The sequence below is a fragment of the Balaenoptera borealis genome, assembly GCF_965194805.1.
Source record: "Balaenoptera borealis genome assembly, chromosome: 8".
NCBI lineage: Eukaryota > Metazoa > Chordata > Mammalia > Artiodactyla > Balaenopteridae > Balaenoptera > Balaenoptera borealis.
In genome coordinates, this window is record NC_138865.1 from 101,354,731 (window position 1) to 101,378,552 (window position 23,822).

The following is a 23,822-nucleotide window of genomic DNA, read 5'->3' on the forward strand; positions in this document are numbered from 1 at the left end:
CTCCCTGTTATGTTGATATTTTCCTTTAAATCCTTTCACATACTTTAATAACTGTTCCAAAGTACAAATCTGCTAACTTCATCATCTGTTATTTTCTAGGAGTGTTTCTGTTGACTGATTTTTCTCCTAGCTATGGGTTGCAATTTTTGATTGAATGTTCAACATTGTGAGCACTGGAATTGTTTTATTCCTTTAAAGTGCCAGTCTCCTTTCTGGAAAAAAGTTAAGTTACTTTAAGATCAGGTAATTGTTTTGGAGCTTGTTTTTAAGTCTTGTTAGGGTGGGTTTAGAATAGCCTTTATGCTAGAGCTGATATACCACCCCTACCAGTAAGGCATGTGTGGCTTAATATTCACCAATAGATTCAAGGGCAGGTTTCTGGAGCACTTTTCTCACAGATGGAAGCTAGAACTCCTACAGGCAGCAAGACGAAAGAGGAAAAAAACATGCAGAGATGCCCCAGAAGTAACACTTCCACTTATATCTCGTTAGACAGCACTTAAAATCACATGACCACACCTAGCTATAAGGAAGACTGGAAAAGCAGTCATTTAATCTGGGTGGCAATGTGCCCAGATAAAAATTAGAGCTCTGTTGCTAAAGAAAATAGAAAGTATTGGGGTACCCAACAAACAATCTCTGCCATAATTCCTAAGATTAAATTTAGGAGGAAAAGCATATGATTTATGTAGAAAAGTATAAAACATTTTCATAATTACCAAAGGACATAAAATAAGACCTAAAACCATGGACTCACATGCCATATTCCCAGATGGAAAAATAATTATACAAAAAGATCAACATTTCAGAATCCCTAAGATCTTATGGGGAAAGAATGGGGAATGAGGGGCTGTTTTAGAACTACACAAAATAATTTAAAGTTCATATGTCCATTATAGGCTAAGAGACATTCTTAAGGAATATTAATATCTAAGCAGAACGACCAGTTTGCCTGGGACAGTCACAATTTGGCATCATTGTTCTAGCAACCTGTACAGTTTAACATCTTCTCTTTTGAAAAAAAATTATTAACAGTTGCACTGAAATAAGCTAGAATAGGCTTAGTAGATCCAATTGATTTTTTTAACTTCCAGTTTTTGCCATGGTCTCCTCTAATAGTTTATAAACCACATGTACAGTGATTAAATCTGAATGTTAACCAATGTTAGCCAGTGAGACGGAATCTCTTCATGACTTTTTCACAGACAACACACAGAGTCTTTGATTTAAAAAGGAAAGAAGGGAAGAAGGGAGGGAGGGAGGGAGGAAGGGAGGAAGGGAGGGAGGGAGGGAGGAAGGAAGGGAGGAAGGAAGAAAAAAGAAAAGAAATGCAGTGGCAGTGGGGACTTCCCTGGTGGCGCAGTAGTTAAGAATCTGCCTGCCAATGCAGGGGACATGGGTTTGAGCCCTGGTCTGGGAAGATCCCACATGCCGCAGAGCAGCTAAGCCCATGCGCCACAACTACTGGGCCTGCACTCTAGAGCCCGCAGGCCACAACTACTGAGCCCGCGCGCCACAACTACTGAAGCCCACATGCCCTAAAGCCCGTGCGCGGCAACTACTGAGCCCACATGCTGCAATTACTGAAGCCTGTGTGCCTAGAGCCCGTGCTCTGCAACAAGAGAAGCCCCTGCAATGAGAAGCCCGCACACCGCAATGAAGAGTAGCCTCTGCTTGCCACAGCTAGAGAAAACCTGCATGCAGCAACAAAGACCCAACATAGCCAAAGAAAAAAAAAAAAAGAAAACAATTTGAAAAGAAATTTTTAAAAATTTTTTAAAATTTTAAAAAAATTTTTTAAAAAAGAGAAGAAATGCAGTGGGACACAAGTAGCTAAGGATAGCTCCTAACTCCTTCCATCAGTATTCAACCTGCTACCTATGCTATTCATTTGGCTGCCAGGCTGCCAGTCTGTGGAAAATGTGGGAATTACAGGCCAGTTACACATGAAATACAATTCTGTTTATAATCATTCCATTTTATATCTTATAGTAAATCCATAAATCTGTAATTCTGAATTAATTTGCAAAGTTTCTTCTCCATGTGTAAACAATAAAGTGTCAGGTGTTAATATGTTGACACCACTAACAGAACTTTGCAAACAGTTAAATTATATCAGTTTTATCATCATCTGCTAACATTAGAAAATCAGTTATTACCCAATAATGGTATAATATTAAATACTTTCAATGGAATAAAAGGAAAGTTTTTGGGAAGTCACTTTTGATTTCTATCAAAAGTGAAATGTGTGACACTAATGGAAATTCAGTTTAAAAAACTCAGCTAAAAATAAAACTTCTTTGGGGTAATAATACAAATATAAATTTTGGTGCAGCACGATGTCATGGCAAAAACAGTGTTCTGACAGTCCCATGAAGTAGACATGTATCTGCAATCGATTTGGTGCACACATAACTTGTTACCAAACAAGCAATATTCTACAGATAGAAAGAAAAATTATAGTCGTCAAATTTTACAAATATTTTAAAATCCACATTTAGATTAACTGAACTACAAAAATTTTGTGATGAAGACTATACTGAATACAAAAAAGATCTTTCAACACAATATATGGCTTTCTTTTAGCTATGCATTATCAATGTGATTTTTTAAATTATTTGTGTCTTTGAAGAACTACTTAAGTAACTTACAAAGGGATTTAACTTGTTTATAAACGAACCCTAAAAACTTTCTGACACAATTTGTTTAAAATCAATTAGAAATATTTATTCAAAGAAGTCAAGGAATGGAGTACCAAAATCTTTAGTTTTTGAAGCTTTTAGAGAATTGCAAATACTGAATCAAATATTACAGAAGTATTTTTAATGTATAGGTGACCTAAAAAAAGAAAAGTTTTTAGGTATCAACAGGCAAACCCTTCAGCAGGCCATCCCCTCATAAAAGGCAAACTAAAATTAGAAATTTTCCACGTATCACAGGTATTTAACAAGAACGTCTTATCTCTGTTCATGGATTTGAATGTAAATGTCTGGATTTTTAATTCTCTCTTCCCTTCTGGTAGGAATCCCCAAAGCAATAAATTAACATATACATTAGGACATGTTAGGTGCTGGTGATACCCTAGCAAGTCTAGCAGAGCAAACACAAAACTTCCCTGAAGATTCTCACAGAAGAAAAAAATAATTCAGCTAAAGATTACCTCACAACCAAAAATTATGAATCAAGGAAAAATAATATACCATAAGCAAATACTAGCAGACACAAAACCCAGTAATATTAGCACCCCCAAGAACTCCATAATTGTAAAATCTGAGACTATAAAAATTTTGTTTTAAATAATTAAAAAATTAGGGGAAAAAAGCAATAGAAACCATAAGAAAAGAACACGATACGGTTTTTCTAAATAACAACAAAACTAGATCTTTAAAAATGAATCAAAACAGAGAAAAATGAAAAATATATGCCTTGAAATCAATTACTCAATAGAAGGATTAAACAGCATATTAGACAAAGCTGAACAAATAATGAGTGAATCAGAAAACCATTTCAAGGAAATTATCCAAAATACAGGACCTTAATGAGAAAAAGGTGACAGTAAATGTAAGAGGTTAAAACAATTGCAGGACTAAATGAGGTGGTCCTATACATGTCTAACTGGAGTTCCAAAAGGAAACAATTCTTTGGAAAGTAGGGTCACTCCTAGACAGAATAAATGAAAGTAAGTCTGCAGCAATGGTCTTCAACCCTGGCTGCACCTTACATGTATCACCTAAGAAACTTTAGAAACAAATTAAAAACAGTGCCTAGGTCCCCCTTCCCCCTCCTGTAATTTTGGAATCGGTGTGGAGTAGGTCAAGTTATCTGTATTTTCTTCAAAGCTTCCCAAGCTATTTTAGTGAACATCCAGGGTTGAGAACTAGTGATCCACACCTAGACACAGCTAGAGAAACCACAGAACAAAATTAAAGAGAAAAATGTTAAAACAACTACAGAGAACTAATACTATCTACAAAATAATAAGCTAGACTGACAAAAGACTTCTCAACAACAGATGCCAAAAGAATAATAAAACAGTACCTTCAAAGTACTGAGAGAAAATAACTGTCAACCTGGAATTCTAAATAGCTAACTACCATTCAATAGTAATATCAAAAAAGACATTTTTAGTCAGTCTAAGAGGTTACCATTTATAGAGTTTTGCTGAAATAGTTACTAAAGAGGATGTGCTTTAAGAAGAAAAACACTGAACCTAGAATGGAATGGGATACAAGAAGAAACTGAAAACATAAAAGCAAAACACAGCAGACTACTGATGCCAGTTAAACTCACAGCTCATACTTCTTTTCCTAAGTAATCAATCAACCAGGATGTCAGTCTTTCTGGTCATCCATCCCAGTAGTTTGTAAACATGACCAAACAAACTGACCTCAGTTTTAAAAATAAGAACAGGGCTTCCCTGGTGGCACAGTGGTTAAGAATCCTCCTGCCAATGCAGGGGACACGGGTTCGAGCCCTGATCCAGGAAGATCCCACACGCTGCGGAGCAACTAAGCCCGTGCGCCACAACTACTGAGCCTGCGCTCTGGAGCCCGTGAGCTACACCTACTGAGCCTGAGTGCCACAACGGCTGAAGCCCACGTGTCTAGAGCCCGTACTCTGCAGCAGGAGAGGCCACCACAATGAGAAGCCCGTGCACCGCAACTAACCCCGCTCGCTGCAACTAGAGAAACCCACGCGCAGCAACGAAGACCCAATGCACCCAAAAATAAATTAAAAAATAAATAAATTTATAAAAAAAAGAACAAACACATGGGTCCCACCCTAGATGTACTGTTAACTCTAGGAGTAAGGGCCGAAATTTTCTTAAAAGCCTACCAGATCAAGAGGATAATCAGATTTAGGAACTTCAGATTTCTAGCATTTCCTTCATTCAGCAGGTTCTCTTAAAGTGTGGTTCCTCAAATGGCAGCATCATCATTACCTGCGAACTTGTGGAAATGCAAATTCTCAGGACCCACTCCAGATCTACTGAATTAGAAATTCTGAGGATGGACTCTGCAACTGTGCTTTAACAAGCCCTCCGGGTGATTCTGACGCCAGGTCAATTTTGAGAAAGCCGCTTTAATCTCCTGCTCTAAGTACCCTGTTCACACTTCCACATGAACAAACCCCCTGCTGCTGTCCTGCCTACAAAATCCTTCCATTTAGTCTTCTAGAGCAATGTACCATGGCTGACCAATTCCCAAACATTCTTAATCTCTTCACTGGATTTTCTTTACATCTTTTGTCTTAACTGAACCTGGTTCACTTCTCTTACAGGGTCTTCACATAAAGGCTGTTCACTCTCCCAAACATCATGTAACTCAGGGTCTGGAAAGTGAGGTCTACTCATTCCCTAACTCCCTATAACACCAAAACATCTGGATAAAAATCTCACCTTTTCTGAGACTCTCCACTCTCATGGCTTCAGTTGTTAAGTGTATATGATACTGACTTCCAAATTTCTCTTTATGATGTTGAGACCAGAACCCACTACCTATCTCACACTTCCATCTGGATATCCCCAGAGGAACCTCAAATCAATATATAAAAATCTGGGGACTTCCCTGGCGGTCCAGTGGTTAAGACTCTGTGCTTCCAATGCAGGGGGTGCGGGTTCGATCCCTGGTCGGGGAACTAAGATCCCACATGCCACGTGGCCAAAAAAAACTGAACCTGCCATATTGTCCAACCCTGTTCTTCCTGTACTTTCTAATATAAATGAAGGCACCACAATTCACCTATCCAATTATCTAAGTCTAAACCTACAAATCATCAATGGAATTCCTTATTCAAACATTCGATTAATCACCAATTACCATCAATTATTTCACCTTCTGTTAAGTTCTCTAATTCTCTCCATCACAACTACTACTGCTATAGTACAAATTCTCCCCCCTTACTAGGATTTCCTATACAGCAATAGCCTCCTAACTGCTCACTCTCTCTCAAGGACTGCACTCCTCCAATTCATTTTACAGTCCTTAAATTTCAAGAACATTTATTTTTAAAATCATGTGAACTTATAGTTTTAATACTTCTACTCTAAATCCATCATCATTCAACACAAGTTTTTAAATCTAGCTCTTTTACTCAATAGTTCTAGATCACCAACTTACTGATAATTTTATCACAACTATGTAACAAAGAATGTCAGTCAAAAAAGGAATTATCTAATCCAATCCAAATTAATGCTTAAAATTTAAGAGTGCTGTAACTAGTAATTTCATCTATATGAACTTCACTGCCACAAATTTTAGTTTTTGTTATAAATAATAGCACTCCATGTTTATAAGATGAGCAAAATAAGAACATTGTGAAAAAAAAATTTTTGAAACCCAGAGAAAGACAACATCTCAGATTTTGAAAAAATGAAAACTCACCATACACACCTGCAGAACGAGTGGAATTGTTCATGGTAAAAGGTCCGTTAACGACGTCGGAAGAAAGAAGCTCATCAGATCCCCGCTGAAAAGCAAGAGCAATATTCTGTTAATAAAACAAGTCTTGGATAATGGTCCATATTTACTACTAAAAATATTAAAAGCTAATATTACTTAATCTGAATATCAGGCACTTAAGGGGAAGTCCTCAAGAATCATAAAATCTAAAGGTTGGAAGTGAACTTAATAGTAAACAAAAATTATTGAACATCCACATGACTGTTAGTTATAAAAAAGAGAACTGCCATCACATAATTGGGGGCATAATCCCACAACCCTTTTGAATCAAACTCAATTCTCCGAGATGTTACAACTGAAGTATCAAAACCATATTTAGGGGTTGAATCCTGACATTGTTTTTGTAGTATATTTTTAAGTATATTTAGTATATTTTAAATACATTTTGGTATATTAAGTACGTTAGGTTTTGTAGTATATATATATTTTTATAAAGGACTGATGACTTTTTTCTTTTGGCTGCGTTGGGCCTTTGCTGCTGCGCGTGGGTTTCCTCTAGTTGCGGTGTGGGGACTACTCTTCACTTCAGTGCGCAGGCTTCTCACTGTGGTGGCTTCTCTTGTTGCGGAGCATGGGCTCTAGGCGCGGGCTTCAGTAGTTGTGGCTCATGGGCTCTAGAGCACAGGCTCAGTGGTTGTGATGCACGGGCTTAGCTGCTCCGCAGCATGTGGGATCTTCCCAGACTAGGGCTCGAACTCATGTCCCCTGCATTGGCAGGTGGATTCTTAACCACTGAGTCACCAGGGAAGTCCTGTAGTATATTTTTAAGTATTTGCGTGCAAATAATTTGTGTAGCACTCTCTGACTTTTTCATAGATGTGTATTTTTAAAAGTTGAACACAAAGATGCAATGTATTTCTATATTGGTCAAATCCTTTAAGTAAGTGATTTTTTCATTCATTAATCCTTAAAATGATCTTTAATGTGTACTATTTCTTAAACAACTACTGTTTAAGTAATTTAGACTTTTTTTCAGGTAAGAGTTTTGACCAATTCCAGAGTTGAACTGTCAAAGCTGAAAGACAAGTCAGTCTAGCCTTTTCATTGTAAAACCATAAGGTCTTTTACCAAGATTAAAATGTTTATACCTAGGAAGTACAATAAACACCGTGTATAAATTTAAAAACAACTTATTTCAAATGGTAGTTTGTTCAGCTCTCGGTCAATTTTTTTTTGGCGGTGCCATGCGGCTTGTAACATCTTAGCTCCCCAACCAGGGATCACACCCCGGGCCCCCGCAGTGGAAGCATGGAGTCCTAACCACTGGACCACCAGAGAATTCCCAAGCTCGGTCAACTTTTAAGAACAAATATTTCAGTCTACTAGATGATAAAACCTAATCCCCAAACTATCCTACAAAAGTTATAACATCAACAGTGCTCCAACAGATATTTAATGTTTAGGAGTAAGGACCACTCCTGCAGGGAACAAACCTCAGCCTTTGCTGAAGAAAAGCAAACCACCAATGTGTTTGCATAATATAAATACAATTATTTAAACAATTCCTGTATTAAACATCCAGAAATTACTCCCTTTGGTCTTTCACCCGTAAGTTTATAGAGACAGTTTGGAATAAGAGAAAGGAACTAAGTGAGCACGTGAGATGAAATAAAATTGAAAATCTCAAATTCCAGAAAGACTTGGATTATGACCTCACTAAAAGCAAAGGTCTTCCTGAGAATATGTGAAATACAGGCAATATGTGAAATACAGATATTGGCAGACAAAGACAGACTTTGTATAGCTGCCTGCCAGTGGATACGGAAAGGTGAATTTTTGCAGTTTTAAATGTAGTAAAAATTTAAACATGCCCAACATGTTTTTATATATGAGGAATTTGATAAACTATGTGTTACTAATAGATATATTTTCAACACATATGAGTGTAGTGTCAATATCAAGTATCAATTTTCTACATGTAAATTGAATTAATTTGGTCTTAGAAACCACTTAGAGGGACTTCCCTGGTAGCGCAGTGGTTAAGAATCCGCCTGCCAATGCAGGGGACATGGGTTCGATCCCTGGTCCGGGAAGATCCCACATGCTGAGGAGCAACTAAGCCCGTGCGCCACAACTACTGAAGCCCGTGTGCCTAGAGCCCGTGCTCCGCAACAAGAGAAGCCACTGCACCACAACGAAGAGTAGCCCCCGCTCACCACAACTAGAGAAAGCCTGCAAGCAGCAACAAAGACCCAACGCAGCAAGGAAGGAAGGAAGGAAGGAAGGAAGGAAGGACGGACGGACGAACTTAGAGATCACTTGAGCTCTTTTCTAGACTTGCAGGAGTATGTTAAAATGTCAACTAAATATTAATTCTAGGTGGACTGCAGATTGAAACGTAAAAGACAAAACAATAAAGACTCTAGGAGATAACAGAAAAAAGCATCTTCATAATCTTGTGGTAGGGAAAGATTTCTTAAACAAGAAACACAATTATTTAAAATAACTGATAAACTACACAAAAATGAAGTTATTTTTATTTACAATATATACAAATATTGAATCATTATGTTGTAGATCTGAAACATAATGTTATTTATCAATTATATCTCAATTTTTAAAGAAAGAATTTTATTAACAAAAGATGTCATTAGGAGATTAAAAAGGCAAGTCATAGAATGGGAGAAAATACTGCAGTACATATAACCAACAAAGATTGTATACCCAGAACTTACTAAGAAAAAGAAGAAAGGCTGGCGGGGGGTTACCCCACTAGGAATGATGTGAAAAAAATCAAGGTAACAGAAAATGACAAGAGAGTTGAACAGGCACCTCACAAGTAAAGTGGTATACTTTATTACTGTTCCAGAGTATTTGTGTCCTTCTTTTCCTGTGAAAGAACCATTCATCCCCATCTATGGCCATGTGACTTGCAATGCCTCTGAGTGGAGGATACCTCCCTGACCCACTGACCTTGAGCACAGTTTTGTGCTATGCTTTGGCCTATGGAGTATGTATGGACATGACCTACATGACCTAAATCCAAGCAGAACTTTTGAAAGAATTAGTTTCTGCCGTTTTTCTTCCTTTTCCCCTCTGAAACAAGAGGGGCATATCCCAAATAGAAGCTGCTCTTTCAGCCTGATTCCCAGAATAAAAACACAACTGTATAGTTCCATAATAGCCACCAACTTTGTAAGTACACAAGAAATGTTTTTCTAAACCATATCTAAATGACTAATACCACACCCAATAAACGTATGAAAAGATGCTCAACCTCAATGGTCATCGGGGAATGCAAATTAAAACCACAATGAAATATAAACATATTAAAAGGGCTGACAATATCAAGTTTTGATAAGAATGTGAAGTGAGAGAACTGTTGTATGTTGCTAGTGGAAGTGTAAATTGGTACAATTGATTCAATATACTAAAGTTGAATATATAAATATCCTAGGATCTCTTTTATTCTATTCCTATGCATACACTCAAGAGATTGCCTGCTATGTGCACCTATACATATGAGAATGTTCTCAGCAGCCTTATTTCTAGTAACCAAACTGGAAACAATCAAATGTCATCAACTATAGAATGAACAAATCTTTGTAAATTCATTCAATGATTTACAGCAACGAGAATCAACTACTGCTCTACACAATAACATACAAAAATCTCACATTAAGAAACCCATCACAAAATAATACATACTACATTGTTGCATTTATATAGAGTTCAAAAAGTAGTCAAAACTAAATTATATATCTAAACTATGTACCTACTTGCAAAAGATGAAAATTGGACCCCTTTCTCACACCATATGCAAAAATTAACTCAAGAAGGGTGTATACATAAATGTAAAACTATAAAACTCTTAAAAGGAAACATAAAAGTAAATCTTTGCGGCTTTGGGTTAGGAAATGGTTCCTTGGTAACAAAAGCACAAGTGACAAAAGAAAAAAAATAGATTAATAAAAATAAATAAATTGAACTTCATAAAAAATAAAAACTTTTGTACTTCAAAGGACACCATCAAGAAAATGAAAAGACAAGCCAGAAAATGGGAGAAAATATTTGCAACTCTATTATCTGACGAGGGACTGGTACCCAGAACGTAATCTCTTATAACTCAATAATAAAAAGACAAAATAATGCAATTTAAAAATAGGCAAAGGATCTGAACAGACATTTCTCCAAGAAAGTATACAGACAATAAGCACATGAAAAGATGCACAACATCGTGAGTCACTAAGGAAATGCAAATCAAAACCACAGAGATCACTTCAAATAAAAATTAAGAGCATGACATCACCACATACTTATCAGAACAGTTAAAATAAAAAATAGTGACAATGCCAAATGCAGGTGAGGGATGTGGAAGAAACTGGATGTCTCATACACTGTTGAAAGGAACGTAAAATGGTACAGCCACTCTGAAAAGTTTAGTGGTTTCTTAAAAAACTAAACATAAAGAGCAATCTCAAAAGATCACATGCTCAACACAAAAACTCACATGTTCTATGATTTCATTTATATAACTCTCTCAAAATAACAAAATTATAAAGATGGAAAACCGACTAGTAGTTGCCAGGGGGCAGAGAAGCTTGGGAGAGATAGTATGATTATAAAAGGGTACCATGAGGGAGATCTTTGCGGTGATGGATTAGTTCTGTGGTGAAAATTACATGAACCTACACATGCAATAAAATGAGACAAAACTATACACAGGCATTGTATCAATGTCAATGCCCTTGTTTTTTGTTGTTGTTTCCTTTAAATAAATTTTTAAAATTTTATTTATTATTATTTTTTTAAACATCTTTATTGGAGTATAACTGCTTTACAATGGTATTAGTTTCTGCTGTATAACAAAGTGAAACAGCTATACATATACATATATCCCCATATCTCTTCCCTCTTGCATCTCCCTCCCACCCTCCCTATCCCACCCTGTTATTGTTTTGGGTTTTTTTCCCCAGAAAGAGCATCTTTACTAAACAACAGGAAACAAAACGTGCCAGGAATCTAACCAAACACACAAAGCAGCGGGTGAGACTCCTCATAGGAAAGAATGACCCCCAATGGAACATAAATAGATCCCCTCGAAGTACATATATTTCGCATGAGTATGTACATCCATATGTAATATATTAAAAGAAATTTGGTTTCTATCACGAGAAGTTACTCAGCAATAATAAATCAACATCTCACCTGAGGCTGGGAAGTGAGGGCGCTGCAGCCACATTATAAACCGAGGCGCACCTCACGCCCGCACACGCCTCCCCTCTGTGCGTAGAAAAGTGAGCCAGGGAAGGCAGGTGGCCGTGTGGCCGCGGAGCCCATCCCGCAGAGCCCAGGAGCTGGCTGCAGCAGGGAGGCAAATGCCAGGCTGCGCCTGCCTGGAAGGCCGCGTCGGCTCTGGGGTGAACGGCAGCGCTCAGGACCCCAGCAACAGCACGACAGCGCGCCTGGTTTCCAACTGCGAGCCTGCCTCTGGGGTCCACCCAAGGCCCTCCAGATCTGTGTAGTTTGGCCAGTGGGGGCTTCTCCTAGGATCGAATGGCTTTTGGGAGGCGAGTAGAGTTTCTAGACCCACCAAGGCTCAGCCCACATACACACGTGCACATGCCCACACACACACGTGCTTCAGCGGAGGTCAGCAAGTTGCAAGCAAGTATTCTACAGGGGCGTGCTCAAATAGTGCCTGCTTCGGAGTCAGTTTTGTCAACTGCATTCTGAGTTGTCCCCATGCCAAAGTGGACTTGTTCAAAAGATACGAGTTGCTGGAGGCTACAGAGACACAAGATGTGTTACATACTGGGGGGGGGGGGGGGATGCAACCCTCTCAGGGCTTGGCACAGTGTTTTAGTAACAAAACAAACAGAAGAAATGCACAGGAACCCAATGCCCTTATTTTGATAGTGTAAGTATGTAAGAGGTAACGATTGGGGGAAACTGTGAAAGGTACACAAGACCTCTCTGTAGTACCTTTACAGCTTGCTGTGAATCTCTAATTTTTTCAAAATAAAAAGTTAAAAATAAAACAAAACACAACTATGAAGAGATAACATCATTCTGAGCCAGAGGCTTCCTACTTACTTGAAAGACTTGTTGCCAGCCTAGAATAGTCATTACCATCATCACTGTGTTCAACCCTCAAGAGTGGATAAGAAAAGACTGGTCAAGCTGTCAATTACCACAGCTCATTCTCAGAGCTCATCTCTCACACTCTCCTTCTATACAATGGTGGTCCAGAAGGTGTCCCTCCAAAAACAAACAACATTCAAAGAACAACCACAGGAGTTCCTTATGGGAATCTATACATAAGGAAAAGGAAGGAATCAAAAGATAACATATAACAGAAAAATGACACAACTTTATGTTATGAGTAAATGGTTCTTTGTAAAATGAAAAAAGTTTTTAGGAAAATATTATAGCCTCTCCTAAACAAAATACAAAGCGATACAACAGCTCAAGGGAGAGACAAATGAGAATTCTACCAAAGGAGTTAAAAGACAGATCTGTGAAAAACAAGAATAAAACAGTGTCACAAAAGTCAGATGTTTCAAAGAGAGAATAAGAGAACCAAAAGTGCAAAACATATTTCCACCCTCCAAAGAAGTTACCTGCTGAGAGGAACCAACTCTTACTCTATAATTTCATTATCAAAAAGCTGGAAAGAACAAATTTTCAGGAAAGCACTTTCTTGGAGTTACACGAGATTACTTAAAAGGCATCTAGAGAAGGTGTTAAACTGTTAACACAGGTCTGCCCCAGACAAGGCTTGCCAGCTAAGAATCCAAAAAGTTGTGGTCTTCTTAATGTACACATGCCATTTCAGTTTCAATATGAGGAGAAATGAGTTACTCATGGTTCTTTCTGTTTCTATCTCATTCAATAAACTCTGTTACCTAATTTCCTAACAAATAAATCTCCAATCAACTATTAAAGTGAAATTATTCCTTGTTGCTTACTGAATCAAGTCTAAATGTATTGTGGTGGTGATTAAAAGCTCCTTCTAATCTGGACCTCCTACTCACAATAACACTCCTGTCTTGTAATTTTCCTCAAATACATCATCTTTATTTCTGCTACTTTTTATGCTATTCTCCTGCCTCAAACACTGTCTCTTCACAACATATCCAGTCCTACCTACTGGTCAGAGATAATTAATACCACATCTGGAAAATTTTTCAACCCCAAAGTGAAGAGATTGAACTGAATTTTGATTGTCTTTCAACATTAAAATATGCAAGATTCTAGGTTTTAGTACACTTAACATAATATATTCTTCCCATGTATATAACTATCAATATCACACATTTTGTCAAATATGTACACAGTTTTTTCCCAGCTACTTTGAGGTCTATTATTGTGCCTTATACTTCATTATATTCCCCCATGCCCTATAGCATAGTGTCAGGTACAATATAATGGCTCTCTGCCTTGGCTATAGACTAAAATCACATATCCAAGTTTAAAATAAATACTATATACCAGGTCCTACCCCACAGATTCTTAATCAGTAGCTCTGGGCTGAGGTTTGAGCACCTGTATTTCCAAAGCTCTAACGTGTAGCCAACTGAGAACTACTATAAACAGATGCTGTAACGAACACAGAAGCGTAATAGTATAGCAGTTTAAAATGTAGTCTTCTGGAGCAGACCAGATCTAGGTTTGAAAATGCTCCACAAACTTACCTTTATATTATACTACATATTATTTAACCTCTCTAAGGCTCAGTTTGTTCACCTGCAAAATGAGGGTCATAATGGTACCCATACTCATAGGTTGCTCCGAGGATTGATATTTCTAATATACACACCTCTCATTAAACAGTGGCAAATAAATACTAATGATTCATTACTCAATCCTCTTCAAAAGCTATATATGCCAATAGTTATATGTATGCAATGTAATTAGTATTGAACAGCAATCTCCTAAATGTGAAAGATATTCTTTCAATAAAGGAAACTTTCTAAAGTTTTAGAAAGAAAAAAACTTTTTGATACTAACAAAAAGGAAATTTCCTTCTGTCAGATGAATTGATAAAAGACTGGATTTTAATAAAATCAAAATGTACAGGATTGCAAAGGAGATTTAATAAAGTCCCATTTATGATTAACCTTTGAGAATGAGGAAGAATAAAGCATGTGGGCATTAGAACTTTTCCTGCAGAACACTGATGATATTTGTTTATAGAGAAAAAGGAGGTCAAATTTTTCACTGTAACCATCCTCATTTAAGCATCTTTGCATACTTATCCAATTATCTCAGGAAAAGATCTGTAGATGTTAATTAGCTAGATCATTTTTCATTTTGATAGTTCTGTTTTATCTTAATATGCACTGTACAAAGTTATAATATGAATCTATGTTCCTCTCTGTAATCCTTGATAAGCTTTTGTCACCTTGTTACAGTCTCCATCATAATTATTTTTAATGGATTCTTAAAATCTATAATTGCATACTAACTATTCCCCTATTACTAAATATTAGCATCACTTGTAATTTATTGATACCATAAGTTATGCTGTATTAATTTAGAATATAGCATTTTCCATATTTTATATTCTATCCATAGAATAAATATTAAGAAGTAAAAGAGACAATTTTTTTCTTTTTGAGTGAAGGTAAAAGATGGTAAAACTGCAAGAAATCTCAAATTTCTGCTTAACAGTATACTGTAACTTCAAGTTCCTACTACACTACAAGTGACTAATAAGAAGCATTTTTACTTCTATAGAGGTCTTTCAAATATTGTTAGAGTTGGCACATGACTCTAGCTCTGGACATTTTAATACTACTCAGAGTTTGGCTCACAGTCTGTAGAAGTAAAGAATTTAACCCTGTTCAAAGAGAGGTCTGGCTTTTGCCCTCTCCTTCTGGGAGGTAATCTCTAAACCCCTGTAAGGTCATGCCTGAGAAAGTGTCTTTTTTTTTTTTTTAACTCGAGGGGCTTTGGGTCACCAGACAGTCTTAGAGTCAGGGTGGACCACACGCCTGGAGGGGCTGGAGGAGACTTAACTAAGATCAGCCTCAAGAGCAATCAAGTATGCTTACATAAAGGAGCCCCTCAATAAAAATGTAATCACCAAAGCACGGTAAGCATCCCGGTTTGACTCCATGAGTACTGTCACACACTGATGCTGGGAAAGTAATGTGTCCTGACACCATAGGGAGAAGACAAAGGAAGCTCTGTGTTAGATACTTCCCCAGACTTCTGCCCTATGTGTTCCTTCCCTTGGCTGATTCAAATCTATATCCTTTCCCTGTAATAACCAGTAATGAAGAGTACAAAAGCTTTCAGTGAGTTCTGTAAGTTCTTCTAGCAAATTATGGGACCAGAGGGTGGTTTTGGAAACCCCCAGAACTTACAAATTCTGTCAGAAGTGAGGGGAGTCTTTCGTGGACTGTGTTCCCTAACTTCGCAGTTGGCCTAATTCCTCTCATGGAAAAATGATGAATCAGTAGAGCAAATATAATAAAACTATTCATTTAACAGATTTTTTTAAAACTTTATTCTTCACCTCTAAATTACCATTTGGATTTCTAACTGTAAAAGAAAAATTTAGTCTAAAAATATGATCAAATAGTCAAACATAGAAAAACTGGAAAAACTAACTTAAATTTATATGGCATACTAAGTAAATTAATGCAACATCTTAACTGTCACATTCAATGTTTCCACACAAAATATAAACTATTATAATAAGGAAATGGTTAACATTAGAGTCTTCAAACTAAAATCATTTAAGTCTGATAATTCTACTAGATCTTTCAATAGTAACAGGAAGAGCTTTCAAAAAGAATATGCCTAAAATAATGCATGAATAACGCAAACCCTATAGTATCCAGTGAAGTGCTGGAATGCCTATTTTTATTTTTATTGTCTTATTACGCAATAAGAAAAATTAAAATATTTGATCCAAAAGTTTCACATCTGGAAATTGTTTCATATCAGAGATGGGGTTTACCATTTAACATACAGAATAAACAACACACAATGTCAAATAATTATGATACTTTAAAAAAACTGGTAACTTTTTGACCCTAATAATTTCAGGATATGATAAACGAAAGAGAAAAAAGAGCTTACATTTGAAAATGCAGTCATAAAAAAAAAATTCTGATAATCAAAATTTACTGGCTAAGCTTTTTTCCCCCAAGGATTCATTTTCAAATTACAGAAAATAAAGGTTTTTAAATATTATAAAGTTCAAATCCCAAGAGTCATATTACTTTGTAAGCTTTGTAAAAAGTGAGAAAAACACAATCAGTTCTGTTAAAGATTCCCTTCTTTAAAAAAAAAAACAAAACTTTTCTTTCCTAGACATAAATTCTTTCTCCTGAAAACACAACACTGCCTATAATTACAGACTACTTCAATATAAAACAAAAAGTATTTCTGAAAATTATGCTTAATAGTTATATCCTAAGTGTGTGAAAAGTAATTTTCCATTATAGTCAAGGAAAAGCAATGCAGACCTAGGTAAAACTGAGTGTCTAGTAGGGGAGGAAAACTTTTGCCTTCTTCCCTTTTAGGTTCTTTGGCTGGTCTAATAATTAAGCTGACATGAGACATAATAACAGGAGAAAAACAAAATTTAATTTCATATATACAGGAGCTCATAAAGATATGAGACTCCAAGAAGTGACAAAAGCATGCAGTTTTTATACCTTTTAGACAAAGAAACAATTATTTGTGAAGATTTGACAAAACAAAGGGTCTGGGGCTTGGGGTAGCAAATTAATAAAGAAGTAACAAAGTTTGTTTAGTCACCCTTCTCTGCCTTGAATTTCCTATCTCTGGTGATAAGGATGCCTTCTACTCTCCTAGTATAAGGAGGATACTTTCACATGAGAGATTTATTTCCTGCTTTCAGGGGGACCAAGGAGGGTCAGTGTCCTTCTTGCACCAGCTGTTTCTTTCCTCTTTTTTTTTTTTTAATATTTATTTATTTATATATATATTTGGCTGCGCCGGGTCTTAGTTGCAGCACGTTGGGATCTTTAGTTGCAGCATGCACGATCTTTTACTTGCAGGTATGCAGGATCTTTTAGTTGCGGCATGCACGATGTTTAGTTGCGGCATGTGGGATCTAGTTCCCTGACCAGGGATTGAAGCCGGGCCCCCTGCATTGGGAGCACGGAGTCTTAGCCACTGGACCACCAGGGAAGTCCCTGGCTGTTTATTAAGTATTTTTAATTCAAAATAATCAACATGCCAAAGGGGCATATTTTATTCCACCTCACTCTCAAAAGGTCTAACGGCTATGATAAGAGATTATAGTTTAAGAGATAGATGGAAGATAAGCAGAATGAAGACTCTAAAAAATAAATGATGGAAAGCTTATTTGGATGAGTGACTATAGATGATCAACAAAAGAAAATTGTTAAAAAGTGAAAGAAAAAAGAGTCTGTACCACAGGTAAACAAATTAACATTAAACAAAAAGGCTTTAACAAACCAAATCATGAAGACATCATGGAGTGGGGGTGGGGCATGAATAATACTGGATCAACAGTCTCCTTAGAAACACACAGTAAATTTACATAAGTGCAACAGTTGTTCTGTGGACTTGTTAGCTCTCTGGCTAAGTCAATACACCAGTCAGCTTCACTGCCTCAAGTATCAATTACTGAAGCTCTCTCCTGCTAAAGAATAATTAAATACACTGGGCCAACAAAGCAAAAGAATACTGTAATTAAGCAGCACAAATAAAGTGTTTTATTATCAAATTTGATGGGAAGTGGTTTTATTTAGCATTAAAGTGAGATTATTAATATAATAAAAGGCAGTCCACACAACTGAGAAACAGCCAGTAAAATAACATGTAAGGAAGATTCTGAAAATAAACCATTAACTCATGGTTAAACTTGAGACCATACCTAAAATGCACATGAAATTCAAGAATAAGACATCATTTGTTTTAGTCTATCAAGATACTATGACCATAAAAAAGGAGCTATCAAAAAAAACTTCACAATTTTCCAGATCTTTTTTTTTTAAATAAAAGAATCTTAAATACTGAAATTAATATTCAAGTCCTACCTTAAAGGTAAGGTAGCCCCCTCTGTAAAATTTCTAGCAAAAGGTCTAGTGACCCTTTGTAAACACTTCAGAGAACAGAAAACTCATGTTGATCCTGCTCTGTTACTATGTTTTTCCATAAACAGAAAAACATATTATTATGTAGAGTCTCACCATACTATATACACTTGCTGATGACTCACCTTTATATCCCCCTCTACAGGAGCTAATAATGAAGTGGAATCTGTGTTCAAAACTTTTTTGCTTAAAAAAGAGTAATAATTATAAACACAAGGGAATAAACTGAATATTCAGTAAGGGTTTCAGAGTAATTGTGAGGCAGTACGTGATAACTCCAAGTTTTTTTTTTTAACATTTAGGTTTTTGTTAACATTCACCTTCACAGCTCCTATTGCTCTAAACACACCCAAACCCCAAAGCCTCACATATGACTTGGAGATCATATCCCCACAAACTCTGTGGCCCCATCAACACTCTCATCTACTAAGTGAGTGTGATTATCTCTAAACATATTTCTTAAAGAACAGTTACCCTAAAAAAAGAATAGTTACCAAATTGTTTGTGACATTTTCCTTTCCAAAGCTGCCACTGTTGAGATTTTAAGACAATGAGAATAAACAAGGTGGTAAAGATGGTGTAAATTCTTCAAATATACAGCTGTGACAATGTTTACAATCTCATTTATGACACAGTTTCAATAAAATGGTTTTTATTGTGTTCATTTTATATGAACATCTTAGCAATAAATAGTAACACTTTTTTTAATGACTAGCAAAATTATTCCTCCAAAAGCCTTTTAATTCATGACGTCTAATCAAAATGCCATTCATTTGAATATTTATTTAGTTCCTACTATATAGGCATAGATCATACACATTGACTTCAATATGTAAAAGTGTTTTAGCAATATTCATTCACTCAACAGATCCAACAAATATTTACTGAGCACCAAACTATATGCCAGGGTCTTTAAGCACTGGGGAAAATCCCAGTGAACAGACAAAAATTCCTGCCCTTATCATGTGGAGTTTACAATCTTGCAGAAGGAAACACATAACAATCAAATTAAGAAAATTGTGTACTATGTTTTAAAGTCATAATGCTTTTTAAAAAGCAGGATAAGGAGCAACGAGGGGTAAAGAGGAGAACTGCGATTTTTAAGTAGAGTGGTCAAGGAAAGATTTAAGAGCAAGTGACATTTAAGTGTAGTCTTAAGGAGGTAAGGAGCAAGCTATATAGGTATCTGAGGGAAGAATGTTGTAGGCCGAGGAAACTGAGATAGAATGCCTTGCATGTTCTAGAAAACAGTGACGAGGCCAACTGTGACTGAAAGAGTGTGAGCAAGGAGAGAAGAAAACTAAAGAGACAAGGAGGGTATGTCATAGCATGTGGTGCCTTGAAAGCCATTCTAAAAAATGTTACTGAATGAAATGAGGGACAAAGAGTTGTGAACAAAGGAGTGCATGATCTGATTTACTTTTTTAAAATTTATCTTATTTATTTATTTTTGGCTGGGTTGGGTCTTCATTGCTGCGCACAGGCTATCTCTAGTTGTGGAGAGCAGGGGCTACTCTTTGTTGCAGTGCGCGGGCTTCTCATTGCTGTGGCTTATCTTGTTGCGGAGCACAGGCCCTAGGTGCGCAGGCTTCAGTAGTTGCAGCACACGGGCTCAGTAGTTGTGGCTCAAGGGCTCTAGAGCACAGGCTCAGTAGTTGTGGCGCACGGGCTTAGTTGCTCCGTGGCATATGGGATCTTCCCAGACCAGGGCTCGAACCCGGGCCCCCTGCATTAGCAGGCAGATTCTTAACCACTGCGCCACCAGGGAAGCCCTGATTTACTTTTTAACCGATCACTCTGGCTGCAGTGTTGAGAATAGTTTGTAATGAAGCAGAGAAAGATGCAGAGACTCCAGTAGGAAGCTAAGGTGATAATCCAGATGAGGGGCAAAGGGAGTGTTACTGGGGAGAGTGGTTGAATTATGAATACACTTAGAAAGGTTTGCTAATAATTAGACATGGAGTGAGAGAAAAAGAAGAAGTCAAAGATGTCCTGGATATCCCAAATAGGCCTAAATGTAAAATATTCTGTCCTATAGTCAGTGAACAGATATTTTAAAGATTTTACTATACGTATTCTCCAATTCTCACAACTCTGCAAAGTAGGTATTATTATCCCTCAAAGAATCAGAGGTTATATTATTCGACGTAGGTCAGAGAGGGTAGGTGGTACAATTAAAATCTAGGTCTGGTTTATTTTTCACCTGACATACCTGTTGCTCTCCAGTCTAATAAACAAATTTCCTCTCAATATCTTATGCCAATCCTTTGATTCATTTATTCCACATCTAGACATTTTATATTAGAACTGTACGTGAAGATATGTACATGTAATCATCCTTTACAAGAACAAAATAAACAAATACAAAGATAGCTAATACTGACTGCTTAATATGTGCCAGTACTGTTCTATGTGCTTTATCGAACATATTTCATGTAATCTAAGAAGGCTTCAAGTGTAAGACTCCATAATTTTATCTAATATCCAGAAAGAAAAAGTGCTGTCAACCAAACTGTAGTACATTATCAACACTAAGATGCACCCTGATGTCAGAAATGTTAATATGGAAAAAAAAAAGGGGGGGCCTTAGAATCAATGAACTATCAAATGGTCATAAAATGCTAAGCACTGAGCAATATTATGGTGATCAGTGTTGGTTCAAAATATTACATCTCATACCTCATTCATTAAAAATACTAGTTCTATCCTTTTCCTTTCCACATTTTAAGTTCTAAACCTCTTTCAACTCTCTTTTTACCCCTCAAGGTTGTAACTAATGGAATATTAGTGCTTAACTTTGAAACCACAGGCACTATTGAACTGCTTGTGAAAAAAATCTCTGTAAGACAAGGATAAAACATCCTCTTCCAATACAGCTGCAGAAAAAGACACAATTCTGGTCATAAAACTGCTTATAAATAAATGTTATTTCTAACAAAGATGTCCTGTGATCACCTGAATTCTGGAAAGTATAGCTATGTCCCATAAAAATGACAAGGTCTGGGTTTTGGTTAGTTGTCATACTTAATAACTTACTGCCCTAATATTATATTGACACCTATTTTCTGAAATACATATAAACTTACAAATTTTTTTATTAAGCCTATCATTGAAACTTCCCTCTTCTCACACATTCATAAACAAATCCTAACAATTTTTTAGATTCTCATAACACAGAGTTGGAAAGCCTATTAACATTTTGTGAATGAGAAAAATAAGGCATAAGTGAGTTAAGTAGCTTATATAAATTACACTACAAGTAAAGAGTTGGGGTCAGGATTCAAACCCAGGCAGGCCAATTTCAGAGTCCATGCTTTTAACTGCTATACTAAACTACTAAAATATTAAACCACCACTATGTTCATAATAAGAGATTAGTTACATGAGTTACAACAGATCCATGCAATGAAATACTAGACGGTTACTAAAATGATAAAGGACCAGACTTATCAACCTGATATAAACTCACAAGATATTGTTCATTTTGAAAGCCATATAAATTAGTTATAACATGTATTATGTTTCCATTTTTGTAAAGCAAATTAATAATAAATATGCACATATACTGTGAGCATATATGAAAAGGTCTAAAAGCAAACTCACCTAAATTTTAGCAGGAATTATTATTTCTAGCTTTTACCTTCTCCTTTACACTTGTCGCATTTAAACATTAATTAATCAAAGGGAAATGGGCTATTTTCATTTTGAAAAAAAAATGAACTTTAAAAATTTTGCCAACGTTTGTTTTAAGCTCCATACCTGGGTCTTTCAATCAAATATATTTCATGGGAATTTTTGGTCAATTCTACGGAACATATTTATCATTGCAAAAATGTTTAAAATTTTTTTAAATTTAAAATTCCTTCTTGCACCATTTAATGATCTGAAGGCACCTCTGAATTTTATAATAGCCACACTGTATGAACATAGGCTAGTTTTCATATTACTTTAGTTGAGAAAGAGCAGACTGAATGGCTATGGGTCTCAATGGATGGAATTCCAACGCATCACAAAAACAGGGTTGTGGGACTTCCCTGGTGGCGCAGTGGTTAAGAATCCGCCTGCCAATGCAGGGCACCCGGGTTCGAGCCCTGGTCCGGGAAGATCCCACATGCCGCGGAGCAACTAAGCCTGTGCGCCACAACTACTGAGTCTGCGCCCTAGAGCCCACGAGCCACACCTACTGAGCCTGCGTGCCGCAGCTACTGAAGCCTGCGCACCTAGAGCCCGTGCTCCGCAACAATAGAAGCCACTGCAATGAGAAGCCCGTGCACTGCAATGAAGAGTAGCCCCCACTCACCGCATCTAGAGAAAGCCCGTGCGCAGCAACAAAGACCCAAGCCAGCCTAAAATTAATTAATTAATTAAAAAACAAAACAAAACAGGGTTGTACTCCAATCTCCTCTTCACCTTAGTGAAACTACAAGTATATTTCACTGCTTTAGCAGACTGTAAGCTATGCTTCCATCTCTAACACAGTGGTATACTATTTTTATCCCAGAACAAACCAACATCCAAAAATAATGGAGCTTATTAACCAAATACTATCTGGAATATTAGTTTTCCTAAAACCAACTGACACCAAGGGGTAAAAAACAGAGCATTGGTTTTGGAAACAAACCTTTGTTTGAATCCAGCCCCTGTCACTAGGGTATTAGGTTTGACCTAAGGTATCATGTTACAGTTAACACCACAGGTTTTTTTCTTCTGTAAAATTAGTCTAATATTATAATAGATATGCAAAGTTTCCTTTTAAAATGACTTCTTATATACTGATACCCAGCAGGATAGGGATAAAATGCAGTTTTTTAATCTGGGAGAGGGAGGCAAAAGCAGTACTGGTGAACAGAATGTTGATGTTCTGCCTACTTATCCCATCAATAATTAAGAGAGATCTTGAAATCTATGACTAGTTATGGATGTGGCTATTTCTTCTTTCACCTAAAACTGCTATACAACTCCTCAGGACTCACAGGAGTCCTCTCTTGAATGAAGATTTCCTATGTTTTGGAGAAAAAAAAGTGCAGAACAGTGCATAGAAATATGCTGTCTTTTATATTAGAAGAGGAAGAAAAAATATGTACAGTTGCCTGTATTTGCATTAAAAAGGTACTAGAAGGGTAAAGAAAAAACTAATAAAATTGTTATCTTTGGGGAAAAGAAAAGAAGGGGGACAACAATGTGAATGAGAGATCTCCCTATACACACAGTTGAATTTATTTTTTGGTGAATTACTTCTGTCCTTTTAACTTTTATTCATGAATTTAATTTTTATTTTTATCAAATACGTGTACTGTAACAAATTTTACACAAT

At 36.6% G+C, this 23,822-nt stretch overlaps 1 protein-coding gene across 7 annotated transcripts in view; it reads right to left on the minus strand.

Moving 5' to 3' along the window:
* The window catches only part of PTBP3 (polypyrimidine tract binding protein 3), a 95,468-nt gene that overhangs the window by 57,226 nt on the left and 14,420 nt on the right, over window positions 1-23,822 (minus strand). For 3 of the 7 annotated variants that reach the window (XM_082404010.1, XM_082404007.1, XM_082404012.1), the window contains one exon: window positions 6,384-6,468. In XM_082404010.1, coding sequence (XP_082260136.1) covers window positions 6,384-6,417 — 34 coding nt within the window. In that variant the 5' untranslated portion in view covers window positions 6,418-6,468. Of the gene's footprint in view, window positions 1-4,836; window positions 4,953-6,383; window positions 6,469-23,822 lie in introns of those variants that run through there. The other 4 variants (XM_082404009.1, XM_082404008.1, XM_082404013.1 and 1 more) reach the window with 2 other exon arrangements.